Source organism: Phalaenopsis equestris, unplaced genomic scaffold, assembly GCF_001263595.1.
Source record: "Phalaenopsis equestris unplaced genomic scaffold, ASM126359v1 Scaffold000834, whole genome shotgun sequence".
Lineage (NCBI taxonomy): Eukaryota > Viridiplantae > Streptophyta > Magnoliopsida > Asparagales > Orchidaceae > Phalaenopsis > Phalaenopsis equestris.
The window spans coordinates 639,678-654,327 of NW_018165274.1; the positions used below are offsets into that span (position 1 = coordinate 639,678).

At 36.1% G+C, this 14,650-nt stretch overlaps 1 protein-coding gene across 1 annotated transcript in view; it reads left to right on the top strand.

Annotated features, from left to right (window-relative positions):
- The first annotated feature begins 420 nt into the window (after window positions 1–420).
- Window positions 421–14,650, top strand: part of LOC110031497 (DNA mismatch repair protein MLH3-like) — a 117,857-nt gene continuing 103,627 nt past the window's right edge. The window contains exons 1-2 of the mRNA XM_020734720.1: window positions 421–684; window positions 10,178–10,312. Coding sequence (XP_020590379.1) covers window positions 10,181–10,312 — 132 coding nt within the window. The 5' untranslated portion in view covers window positions 421–684; window positions 10,178–10,180. The remainder of the gene's footprint in view (window positions 685–10,177; window positions 10,313–14,650) is intronic.

Below are 14,650 nucleotides of genomic sequence, written 5' to 3' on the forward strand. Positions count from 1 at the left end.
TATTCTATTAATAGAAAAATATACATCCAATAGGACTAATTGCCTCTAGTTTACATTTGAATGCATAAAAGGCAGCATCTAAGCACTCCACATGTAAATAGGCGCAACACATGAATAAATTATTATATAAAAAATACGATTAATGCTGATTCATGTCTTCCCAATTAAAAACCACCAAAAAAATAAATTCCTTTCAAATCTTTCAGTTATTCTCTAAATATTACATTAGAAATATTCAGCTGTGTTACAAGAATATCTGATCTACGTTATTAGTAAAAAACTAAGTATTATTTGAATATTATATGATATTATTCGATTATTTTGTGAAATTATTGAAATATTTTCCCGTACTACTTGATTTTATTTGAGGGTGATGTGCTGTTAGAAATTCCCACGCATTTGGTGAAAATTGAAATAAGACTAAAAGTATGCGTGGCAAAGATTCTAACCATCGCAATCCAATACGATTCGGAGTGCTGCATAATATTTTTCCGAGAATTTCTTCTCGCAATCAGCATTTCGAAACGTAGCTCTTCACAATCACACAGAAACCCTCCCCATCGCTCGCTGCCGCCAAATCGCACCTTTCCACTTGGAACTACCTGTGATTCGCACCTTTCCATCTTGGAACTACCTGCGATTCTTGCTCGCTCACTTCACTTCATTGTTAGGCGGGCGTATCAGGTAAAGACCGCGAACCCTTTTTACTTCGTATTCTTATTTTCTTTCACGTTGTTTTCCATTGTTTGAAGTTTCTGGTTCTTGAAAATGCCGAAATGAGGGTTTTTTTTGGATTATTTGTTGCTGAGTGCGGTAAATTCCATAGAGTTTTTGCTGAAATGTGGATTATCCTGTCGTCGTTGTTGTTTTCTTTTGTGTTTAAGTCTGGTTATAATCTCGTACCAAAGGAGAATGTTAATTCGATTCATGAAATAATCTTATACCAAAGGTGAATATTGATTCAGTCCATGAAGTATATTTTGGCACTTTGCAGTTTGCATTTGAATCTCTCTAGCTTGTCCCATTGTTCAGAAATCGCAGCATTGTTTAAATTTATCATCAAGTCTCACTTACATTTCATCAGCAATCAAGGAAAATTAAATTAACTGTTCTTTCATTCTTTAATTATATTCTTCCTTCTCCTCTATCCTAAGCATTAAACGTCCCCTCTTCCACTAAGCCTCTCTTTCCATGCACCAGAGTTTGTGCTGGAAAGCTTGTGAATGAGATGTTCATGTCCAATGGCATCGAGGAATAACCTTGCATAGGATCTTAAGGTCTTATAGGGTGATGTGCCTACCTCTTTTTTGTTGGGTAATGTGGAGACCCGGTCTACCGCAATTTAATTAGATTCTTAATTAAGAATCTCACCTACCGCTCACCTACCACATCCCACTTTCCGTGCAACTAGCTCCCACCTACCGCTCTCACAATTTTTATAAATAACCACTCTTGGCTTGTCATAAAGCATGGAACAAGACCAAGCCAAGCCCTCTAAGAGAGAAAGAGAGGAAGAAAAAGAGAGAGGAAGGGAAATAAGAAAATATATATTTTCTTGTAAACGTCGAGACGTTTGATAGTGTAATTCTTCGAAGAAATAAAATCCTCAGTAGCTTCGTGGACGTAGACAAATTTGCCGAACCACGTAAATTTGTGTGTCGTTTTGGTGTTTTTTTACGTGCAATTTTTTCGTTCCATTTTTTCGCTTTATTGTTATCGTTTTTCACAACTGGTATCAGGGCCGTGATTTTAGATCTAAGGAAGAACGATGGGCGGAGAGGAAGTGATGGTATCGGAGATCGAAAAGTTCAATGACACAAATTTTGGTTATTGGAGGATGCCTATAGATGACTACCTTTATGAGAAGAAACTTCATCTTTCATTACTGGGAAAGTGACCGAAAAAGATGAACGTGGAGTGAAATCTATTGGATCGACAAGTTTTGTGGTTTATACGATTAACCCTGTTAAGACTTGTTGCACACAACATCATCAAGGAAAAGACTATTGCAGATTTCATGGCGACTCTATCAGGTATGTATGAAAAGTCATTGACGAATAACAAAGTGCACTTGATGAAAAAGTTATTCAACTTGAGGATAACGGAAGATGTGTCTGTTGCTCAACACCTGAATGATTTCAACACCATAAAAAATCAGTTGTCGTCTGTTGAAATTGATTTTGACAATGAGATACGTGCGCCGATATTGTTGGCTTCATTGTCAAATAGCTGGGAAGCCATGAGGATGATAACCAACAGTTATGCAAGTAAATTTAAGCTGAAATATGATGATATTCGTGATTTGATTTTGATTGAGGAGGTCCGCATGAAGGATTCTGGCGAGACCTCGTGTTCAATTTCGGCGCTGAATGTTGATTCTATAGTGAGATCACATGACAAAAACTCAAACAGAGGAAGATCAAAATCAAGGTCTGGTCAACAGACAACCTGTTGAAATTGTGGCAATACTGACCACATAAAAAGGAACTGCAAGAATCCTAAGAAAAAAGAGAATGATAGCGCTAATGTTATAATTGAAGAAATACAGGATGCATTATTGCTGACAGTTCACAGTTCTGTTGATGACTGAATACTGGATTAAGGGGCTTTTTCCATACATCTTTCCACCGGCAGTTGATGTGAAACTATGTTGCAAGTGACTTTGGAAAGATACATCTGACTGATGGAAAGCTCTGAGCGTGGTGGAGATGGGAGACATTGATATTGCACTCCCTAACAAGAGTAAATGAACTTTGCAAAAGATTAGACACGTTCCTGAGTTGAAGAAAAACTTCATCTCTGCTGGGCAGCTCAATGAGGGTGATCATTCGGTGGTGTTCTCAAATAACACTTGAAAGGTTACAAAAAGAACATTAGTATTGACTCAGGGTAAGAAAACTGACACACTATATATGACCACATGTTTACTTAGGCGAGAACACATGAGTCAGAGCTGCATTATGAAGAAACAGAAGTGTCAGTTTCCTGAAAAGTGGCAGAGCGCCAAATGCTGGAAAACCGAACCTTGTATAGACAAATGATGGAGAACCACAGAGCTATGAAGAAATCTTTCAAGATAAGAATTCGAGCAAGTGAAAGCTGACCAAGAAGGGGGAGACGGATTCCCTGTCAGGGAATCAGACTTGGGAGCTGATAGATTTTCCACCAAGGAAGAAAACATTGCACAACAAGTGAGTGTACCGGGTGAAGACCGCACTTGATGATAATAAGAGGTACAAAATTGGACTTATTGCAAATGACTTTCAACAGAGGTAAGATATTGCCCATGTAGTGGGAGTTATTAACAGATACAAGAGTAACCCAGAAAAGAGCTTGGAGGTACAAAACTATGTTGATGCTGATATATCGACTGAGGGTGTTACTCTTAAAAAGCTAAAATTATGCTCTACTTCAGTTGGTCTTGTGGTATGAAGACAGGAGCTTTGAGTTGCAGAGGTGGAGAATATCATGTTTGAGGAAAATATCAGTACAACTAGTAGATGATGCAACCAGTAAGTGATGCAATCAGTGTCTCAGTCTTCAAGTGAGAGAATTGTTGAGTAATGTGGAGATCCGGTCCACCGCAATTTAATTAACTTCCTAATTAAGAATCCCACCTACCGCTCACCTACCTTTCCACATACCGCTCACATACCATTTCCCACCTATCGCTTGCCTAACTCTCACTCTCCTAGTTTTTATAAATAGCCTCTTTTGACTTGTCATAAAGTATGAAGCAAGACTAAACCAAGTCTTCTAAGAGAAAAAGAGAGGAAAAGAAAGAGAGAGGAAAATGAAAGATAAAAATAGAGATTTTCTTGTAAACATCGAGACGCTCGACGGTGTAATTTGTCGAAGTAATAAAATCCTCTACAGCTCCGTAGATATAGACAAATTTGCCGAACCACATAAATCTGTGTGTCATTCAAGTGTTTTTCTGCGTGTAATTTTTTTCGTTCTATTTTTTCACTTTTTTGTCGTCGTTTTTCACAACATGTTCCCATTAGGATTTTGGGATATTATGCAACAAGATTGTGGCAAGGTATTTTGTTTTTTTATTAAGTAGTATTTAAGCTAAGAAGCCATGTTTTGTGTGTCCAACCCAGACACATATACTTTGGTTGTACTTAACTTACAAAGCTAGCAGAGAAGGGTCTGCCCATGGTTTTTCTTGTAAGATTAAATAGAAGCAGACACATCCAATTGTACTTGCGTTGCACCCAAGCCAATCATGCATGCTCGAAAGGTAGTTAGAGATGCATGTGTTCTTATACTTCCACCATGGTCAAGATCATGTTGGTCGGATCCTAACTTGGTTCTTGGGGATTGGTAATCATTTGTGTGATTATGTAGGCACTTGTTAACTAGTGTTCTGGTACTTTGGATGGCCGTCTTGCTTACACTAAAAAAAGAATGGTTAATCATACCACAAATCAATGAATTAGTATTTAATCTACTTTTTTTATCTTCATCTCTTTCATGTATTTATTACACTATTTTTTTTTATTTTTGTCATGATATTCTATCAAGTTGAAGCAACTACAAGTTCAAATGAAAATTGAATTTAAATACTACAGAATTGTTAGAACTACTTTGACGTGCAATATTTTTTTTCTATCTTATGTAAATAGATATGTATGTAGTTTTATTCATTATGTTTCGATGTTTAAAAACTATTCTATTTTTCTCTTTTATTCTATTCATAGATACAAACAAATTAAAAAATGACCGATTTGGGAATTCATTCAAATGCAATGGTCTGAAAAAAAGAGTGAGTATTACCTCGAAGGAGTGTTATTTCATGTTCGATTTTGATCAAAATAAAATCCTTTCTACTATGTTCAAGTGCTTATGCCTGCCAGCAAATTCTAAGAGTTTTTTGCTCAAGGCGTAGTTGGAGCATCTATGCAGAAGTGGTAATAGTCTTGAACAACAGATTGATGTAAGGTGGAAAAGGTGTGGTATGTCCAAATATGGTAATATGGCTTGGTTTACTTCATCCATTTGTGATCTCTATCAGTCTCAATTTTATTTTGTATTAAGTTATTGTTTTTTGTCTTCATTTAAAAGATTATCTAAGTTGCACCTCAATAATTATGAAACATTTCTATGGATCGGGTTTCATTAGGACGTGGGAACTGCTTTCTTAATATCTTTTGCTAGCATTATGTATAGAAGCCTAGACACACTTCCTTTGAGAACACCATTATATTAATGAAATTTCTTCCTCATGTTGCTTCAATTTGCAATAAAAAAGAATTTATTGTCCTGTCAGAGAATAGATTTGAAGGAAAGATGGAGGAGCAATATGAGGATTATGCACATATCAAAGTGTTTCTTAGGACATTTTTGTTAATTGACTTTATTATCATGAAATAGAAAATTTAATGACTTGCATATAAATATGAAAGGAATTATATCAATAAAATATCTATATCTGTACAATCGTCATCGGAGCACTGTCTAAAAATTGTACCAATTAAGATACTTTAATAACAATATTGTTTTCCATTTACATGCATTGATAACTTAGTGGTCCCCCGTTAGTGCCATAAAAGAGTGATTCTATTATAGTCAAACATGCACATGCAAAGATATATATATATATATATATTAACTAGAAAGAAAGATACAAATATAATGTGTTGGAGGACCCAAACATGACACCCTGCACACACCAAAACCACATGGGTTCCAAGGCTAGAAAATACTGAAAAGTACATCGAAGACAAATAAAAAGCCTAAAAATGCTGAAATACATAATATCAGGTGGCTAGAGTGCAACTCAATTTGGTTTTGCCTCTGCCTCTGGTTCTAGGAAAAAAGCAAGTTAATAAGCTGGTAAGATGATTGCCATTGCCAGTAGTAACCAATGTATCATCCAATATATTTATGAGTTGGAGTCGACCTTCATTCTTCTTCTTCCTCCTGTAATAGACCTGCCATTCCTCTTTTGAAGAATCAGTCTGATGGGGTGATAGAGCTGAAGCAGATGGAATATCAACCGTATTACCCACAATAGATTCTACTATATGTGAAGTATGAGTTGACTCTACACCGGATACTTTCTGAAGAAGCGGAGCTACGAGGTTCTCCTGATTATCAGTCTGAACACTATCATTTGTAGGTACACAACTGGATCTGTAGCTGTAGTATGTTGTTCTTCTTCAAGAACTGCGGTGTTGGGAAGAAGATCGGGTTGCATCTTCTCAACAGGGATAATAAGTGGTTGTTCTTTAGCGATATTCAACCTTAAATGAGGATACAAACAATAACAAATAGTAGAGCTGTGACCAAACAACTGTAACCAAACATACTACAATGAGAGCAATAAGGAGAGTGTGGTTCCATTTCTATCTTTTGCCAATACCCGTTGTGAATAGTGTCAATCCATATCTCATCCAGAGCTGGTTGAGTGGTATCTCTCTCAATTAATACACAAGATACAGAGAGTCTAATGACAACAAGCGTAGGACTATCCATTTTGAAAGACTTACCATAAATAATTGCTAAAGAGTAGAGGATTTCTATGTTGAACAAATGTAATTTTAAACCCAAAAACTTTATCCAAAAATGAATGATAGGGGGACTCCGCTTTTGGATCAAAACAGACAATCCACTTCAGAATTTTCATAAAACGATTCTCAATCTTGATAGCTTTTTGAGAGAAAATGCGAATGTAATCGACATCTTGAGATAGTTGAATAAGTATATGTCTATCGTCAAGTAGTCCAATGTTCCAACTGCCCAATAATTTCATAGCATCAAACTCCTTCCTAATGATCTCCAATTTTGGGTGACCATAAAAGAATTTACTCACTAGAGAAAAACACCAAGAGGATGCAAGAGTACCGGTTTCAACCTCTGTGAGAATAAGGGCAGACTTTCCCATTTTTTTTCCAAGCTTTTTAATAAAAGTGTGATTACCTTCACCTTCAAGAGTCCCATGGAAAGATTCTGGAACATTGTAGGATTTTCCGATAGCAAAACCAGGTGCTGAACCTGGAGGATGGGCACGAGCAGGAATAAACACGTTGTTGGCAAGGGTATTTGCATTGGAACGAAGCGTCGAGATCTTCTCTCTCATAAGATGATCACGGTCAGGAGAGAAATAGTCTGGCGGGCCGCAAAGATGCGAGCAAAACTTCGAGTGTTGGGCTCGGTTCGTCTGGAACGGGAGACGACAGCGAGAGAAATGCCGTCGTCAATGGATACGACGATCGCAGGAGTGCTCTTTGTCGACAAAGGTGACGACTGGGAGCGAACGAACTTTAAACAGGATAGACAGGAGCTGCAGCTACGTGAAAATGTCTTTTGTGGGAGACGCAAAAGAGAAACGAAGAAGCTAAACCCGATAAAATCACCGCCGGGAATCAGACGAAACTCTAGCAGAGCCTGCCCCTGTCAACACCATTGATATATCATATATATATATATATAATCAGTATCATTCATATGCTTATATTATGACATACAATATAATATGTGTATATTTAAATAATATGTTATAATCTTTATTAAAAGAAGACCTAACATTCAGATATGGCCAATAAAAAGAATACTATATAAATTAGGATAAACTAATTCATGAATTTATAGCTGTTAATAATTGTTAATGCAATTGATTGATAATGTACAAAATATTAATATCAATCTAAGAGTAAGAGTACTTCAAAATTGCATGTCTTGTCTTAAATCTTCAAACACATATAATCTTGTCTCTAATAGTTAGACACCTAAAAAATTATACAATTTTAAGCATATCATTAATTATTTTTAATCAATATTTTAATTAATTATGTTTTTTTAATTGTTAATTTGAAACTTTTATTTTAATTAATTAGGTTACTTTAATTTGACTATCACAATTGGAACTTACTCAACATCTAGGATTTGTTGTTTTATTCAATATTCAATATTCAATTAATGTCCCCTTTAATTTATACAAGTAAATGTAAAATTTTTTTTTCTATTTTGATTAAATCTTTTATACCATTATTATTTTAAGTTATTCTAATAATTTATGTTATTTTAATTAACTATTAATTTTACATTATTTAAGTATAAGGTTTCTATTTTACCTTATGTAATCATGCTTATTGTTTTTTTATTCAATATATATATATATCACAAAAATCCCACAAAAAGAAAGGATCTATATAAGACCAAAAAAACCAAAACCTAGGGACGACTCAATTTGGATGCATTCTTTTGGGTCCACTCATACAATCTTTCTGTATCATTTTCCTTTTAATATATTAACCCTTGTGTTTTTTTAATACATACATATGTATATATATTTGTTGGGATATCTTTGTACCATGTATCGTATGAGTAGGGCATCATCTATTGGGCCTTCTCATACAACTTTTTTGTATCCTTTTTTATTTCAATATAATCTGCCCTAGGGCCTCCATAAAAAAAAAAAATATATATATATATAAAAGGGGAAAAATTCTCTTTTGACATATCGCCACCTACTTTCATTAAAAGTCAGTATAGTGCAGCTTTTTTAACGCCTGCGAGAATCTGGACCTAGTTTATGCGGTGCGGGCGCATCACAGTAGCCAGAAGTCGCCCTCGAGTCCGCATTGAGCACACGCACAACAAACATAAGACTCCTTGTTTTATTGTTAGCAGTAAACGTTACGCATTAGCCTTTAAAGGAACGTGACTCAAGAAACTGAAACGAGGTAGAAGGTGAAAAGTATCTAATTGATTAGTAGTATTTTTAAAAAAAATTAATTAACTACAAGGCTACAAAGATTTATATTCAATTAAAAGTATTAATTCAAAAGATAGAATAAAAAATATTAAATTATATTTAAATAATGTTTTAATATTAACAATAATTTTTAAATCTTGCCCCAATCCTTAACATCTTATGACTACGTAATTAACGTTGTCAAAACGACTCTTTGTTCGTGAACAACTCGTGTTCGACTTGCTAAGCAGACTAGCTGAACAGGAACACACTTTTTGTGTTCGAAATATAAACGAGCCTAACACGAGCTGAGCTTGGGCTCACTCGTGTTCGACTCGTTTACACCCCTATCCTTACTTACCTTTGTAGAAAATCGCAAGAGGGATCTTTCTACCACTTTGATGCTGCTCCTCTTCTCTTCTTCAATGGTCGATTAGGGCACGGTCGAGCTCCGGCTTCACACGGGTGGTAAAATTTGCTCAGTGCTTCTTATCCTCTTCTTTTTCTTGCACAAAACATAATCACAAGAACTAAATTCTTGTTCGATGAACCCGGACTACTCAAGGGTGAGCTTCCTACTCGATGATGGCGTAGTCGACTTCCTCTCCTGCTTTCTACGGTGATTGAAGACGTAGACTTTTGTGCCCTCGGCTAGGTGAAAGCCCAAGCAGCACGCCTATGCTCGACAACGCCTCCCGCGTATGGCTGTGAATTAGCTCGAGGAGCTTTAATCGCTCGAAGTTTGAATTGAATTCTGGCTTGGATCGGGATCATATTTTTGGGATAAACGAGTTGAGCTATGAACCAAAATTTTGGAATCAAATTTTTTTTGAGTGAACCCTAACTCAGCTCAAAATCAGATCGTTAATGCCCCAATGATGTTATGACCGTGAATTTAGTGAATTTAGATTGAAGATCGTTAATTGCTCAAAAATTAATTCAAGTTTTGGCTTGGATTAAGTCGGATCGAAATAAACGAGTCGAGCTACAAGCCAAAATTTGGATCAAATTTTTTTCGAGCCAATTTTTAGCCGCCATCTCTGCTTGAAATTGGATCGTTAACAGCCTTATTCCTGTAGCGTCCTCCTCTCCTTCGCACACACCTTTCTACAGGTAAGTCGATAAGTGAAAATAATCTTTCATTTCTCGACACCTCATTTCCTGTCCCTCTCTTTAGCTCCTTCGGTTTTATGAAAGGAGACGTCACTTTGTTGATGGATGTCTAAATGATTTAAGAATCCTCAAACATTGCTACTTCTCATGGAAAAAAAAAATAATGTACCAATTATTTAACTTCATGCATGTTATCTATAGAAATTGAAAATAAGACCTAATTTGTCTTATTTATTTCATGATGCTATACTTAAATGTTTGATTCTTACTTGATTATACTTCTTAACTGAAATTTTCTATTCTTTACTGTTGATGCAAATATGTGGCTTTGTTTATTACTTATTTGTTGTGCTTTCCCAGCAAATGTCAAGTAAAGAGATAAGGCGTTTGTCTCGCAATGTGTATGATTCTTTGCACTCAAGCACATTTTTATTTGACTTGCCCCGAGTTGTTGAGGAACTTGTACATAATAGCCTGGATGCGGGTTCTACCAAGGTATGAAACGTTGTTATTCTTTCATTTATGCTTTCATTGCATTTTCCTGGTATTGTTTATATTTATTTATGCTTTTGTCGTCTTAGCACTGATTACTAGGATCAGTTTTCTTTTCACAAGTTGATTCTTTTTAATCAGGTTTATCAATGTCCTCGTTCGAATACAACATTCATCTACTGTTTCTACAATTTTTGAATGATGACTATTTAAAAGGCTTCTAATTGTTGCTAGCGATGTTTGATAAAGAAAAAAATTGATAATTCACTATTCACGATATATTTTGTGTTCTCTTCTGTGGTTAAGAAAACCTGGAGAAGAAACATTTTGTTGATCTTTTATAAACTTGTGAAAGTTCCCTTTGATGTTTACCAACACGTGGTCAACATCTGCACCCGTGGACGTGTAACTCAGCTTTTCAGCCATATGAAAAAAATGCATCAAATATTGTCAGAGCTTGCTGATTTATTTAGATTTTTCTTATCATAATTAAAAAAATTTGTTTCTATTATTAGCACGCACATGTATCACCTCAAATTCAGTACTAGAAAAATAATGTAGGTTGATTTTGAATGAAATTATGGTGAGGAGTGTAGGCTGATTGGTGGAAGTAGAAAAGGAAGAACTAGCACCCACAGATTCAATGCTAGAAAAAAGTATCCACCCATTCAATAGCATTAAAAAGGGAAAAGTGGAGCCCACTGATTCAGGAAAGAAAGGAAAAGTTAGATGGTGGTGTAAGCATGAATCAATTCACGAGCTCAAGCAAGGAAAGTTTTTTTGTTTTAGCTAAACTCCACACAAGATAAAAATTGTGGATAGTTTGCGGTTTTAGTTGGGTATTGGGTAGCTGAATTCAAAAAGAAAGAGTGAATGATTTTGGAACTTATTTGAATTTAAATTTTTTGTAACTATTACTCTTTCTACAATTCTACAATTATCTAGATTCCAAATATAATTCAGGCAGTTCTTTGTTTAAATACCTTTTGAATTAATGAGAATGAGAAGGCATGAAGCTTTTTACCATCTTTCAAGTTTTTTACTTCCTTAATTATGATTCTTGTTCAAGAATGGGTTCATGTTCATGAAAATGTACTGATATTGTTGCAAATTCATTTCTAGATTCATAGTATAATTGGCATTTATCTTTTTGCATCTAATAAATTATCAAAAGAGCATTTATAATCTATAGTTGTTTTGGTAAGATTTAATTCAATTAAAAGATTTTAGAAATATTCATGGAGGTTATGATTTTGGAGTAATAAGTGAAGAAACAAAACCATCTTAGATTTTGTTATTGCTAATACTTTATTTAAGAAAAGATATTATTATATTATTATTGATAATGATGAATTTATGAAAACACAAATTAATCATTTTCTCATGAGAAGAAAAAATTGTCGAGGATGCAAAGATTTTATAATTATTCTAAGTAAAAAATCAAGTAATCAACATGGATTATTTGTTCTTAATTTTAAGACGAGTAATTGGAAGATAAAAAATACAATAATATATTGTCATAGAATTAGATTGAGACATCTACGAGACATAATTATTTTATTATGTTCACTTGATCGATTAAAGTTTTTGTGAGCTTTGCAATGTTCTCCCTACCCGACTTCTTTCGATTTTCTTCCCTCCTCTCACGATTCCCCTCTCCCTTTTTCTGCTCATGCTTGGCTGAAGCAGGCGGGGCCTGTGACTCCTTGCTACAGTGCAAGGGCTGCAAACTGACACAAGCCAGTAGCGAACCGAGCGACTACCCGAGTGCGGCAGCTCGCGATTTAGGGCTTCAGGGTAAATTTTGTAAGTACAAATTTTTTTCTTTCATCATTCTATGCATTTGGGCCTTTAATTTGAGTATAACTAAAACTGAATATATGAAATGTAATTTTAGTAGTAGCAGCTCTAGTGACAGAAGTGTGACTTTTGGTAATCAAATTATTAAAAGGTGTGAACGGTTTAAATATCTCGGGTCTGTTGTTCAAAGCAATGGTGATGTAGATGGGGATGTTAATAGTAGAATTCAAGTTGGTTGGTTGAAGTGGAGGAATGCTTCGGGCCTTTTGTGCGTTAGAAAAGTACCGCTTAAACTGAAGATAAAATTTTATAAGACGGTGGTGAGACTTACAATGCTCTATGGCGCTGAATGTTGTCCTTTAAAAGAGAAGCATAATACTAAGTTAAGTGTTCTCGAGATGAGAATGATTAGGTGGATGAGTGGCTTTACACTTAGAGACAAAATAAATGATTATATCCGTGATAGGGTTGGAGTAGGTCCTGTGACGGACAAAATTAGAGAAAGTCGTCTTAGATGGTTTGGTCACATGAAGCGTCGACCATCTGATTTTCCGATTATGAGAGTAGATATTTTAGATTCGACTTTTGTTAAGAAAGACAGAGGTTGACCTTTGAAGACTTGAGCTTATTGTATAACAAATGATCTTAATTTATTAGAACTAAATGAAAATATGACACTAAATATGACACAATGGAGAAAAAAGATTCATGTAGCTGACCTCACGTAGTGGGATTAAGACTTTGTTGTTGTTGTATCATTCTATGCATTCATTTCCTTCTTCACACTTTCATCTTGACCTTTGTCTCATTTTTCGTATTTTTCTCATTTGCAGTAACTGTCAGAGGTGCCAATTGTGTGTTATATTTAGTATAACCATTTTAAAAGCTTCTAAAAAGTTTTTAGCATGAGTTTAGAGAAGCAAAAGTTAAGTTGGAGGCGATATGACGATGATTAGCCGGTTTCAGAGGGGCAATTTATGCCGAAGTCCTTTTGAGCTATGTTTTGACAATTAATGCTTGTTTTGGATTAAGTCACGCTCTTAGCCGAATTTTATGGAACTTTATGTTGTCTACAAGCTCCAAGTTGTCTACACGAGACGTTGAGCTCGAGGTGAGCATATAGAAACTTGTCGTAGGGCTGTTCCGTTAAATTAAGTAAAATAATCTTGTGCTAATTTAAGAAAAATGATCTTCTATAGGTATGCATATGATTGCTAGTTGACACCGATGCATTTAGGAATTCTTACATATTCTAGATGGATACCAACAATTAATTTATGAATGCAAGTTAAATTTTATTATGCTACACGTGATTCTATACTATTTTATATTTCAGATGATTATGCATATAACACTGAGTGTTTCTTTTAGCTATTCATTATGTTATTATTCATGCTTAATGTTGCGTTTGGGACAACTTAAATGTTGCGTTTGTGTTTTCAAAACGCATGTCAGGCGTTTGTTTATTTAGTTTTTTCTGCTTATCCTAAAACGCTGGACCATATCATTAATAAACACGACATCGGGATCAACCCTGCGGCTCACATACTTACGTTATAGGTTTATCTGCTTGCGTTTCGTTCCTCGCTCGATCCCGTTCTGCTCTAGGTAACGGCTAGCTCTCCTCTCTCACTCGAGTCCTCGCTCGCCTTTAACCTCCTCATTCCGACCTCAGTTACTGTGCAGTGTAAGTTTTTCGATCGAATGTCTTTCTCAATATGCAATCTGTGAAAATTTTTCGATGGAATTGTAGATTCTCTTTGCGGTTTGCTTTCCTCACCCGTTTTTTCGATGTTTTTTTAATTTGGAGAATGGTTTTGATGAAACTGTTACGTGGCTGTGTGGGGGTTGTGATGGTGCTGTGTGTGCTCTGTATTGTGGTTGATTGCGGTGTGTGCTTTGTGTTTAAGGTTGTGGGCATCTCTTTGGTTGATTTGTGGCTGTGATGGGGGCTTTTTTCTGCCTGATATGGGAGCTGCTTTGAGCCTGTTATGAGGGCTGTTTTCTGGCTATCATGGGGGGTGATTTGTGGCTGTGATGGGGGGTGGTTTCAGCCTGGTTGGTGGATGTCTAGGGACTGGGTTGTGGCTGTGTGGGGGTTGCAATTACACTGTGTGTGCTCTGTGTTGTGGTTGGCTGTGGCGTGTGTTCTGTGTTTAGGGTTGTAGGCATCTCTATGGCTGCTTTGAGCCTGTGATGGGGGCTGCTTTGAGCTTGTGATGAGGGCTGCTTTGAGTTTGTGATGGGGGCTATTTTTTGGCTATGAGGTGGTGTGGTTTGTTGCTGTGATTGGGGGTGGTTTCTGCCTAGTTGATGGATGTCTTGGGAGTGGGTTGTGGCTGTGTGGGGGTTGTGATGAAGCTATGTGTGCTCTTTGTTGTGGTTGGTTGTGGTGTGCTCTGTGTTTAGGGTTGTGGGCATCTTTATGGCTAGGTTGTGGCTGTGATGGGGGCTGTGGTTTTGTGGCTGTGAGGGACAGTGTGGATAATTTTAGTGGATAATTTCTTGGTTATTTGCATGTGGGGGCTGGGGGGGGTGTGG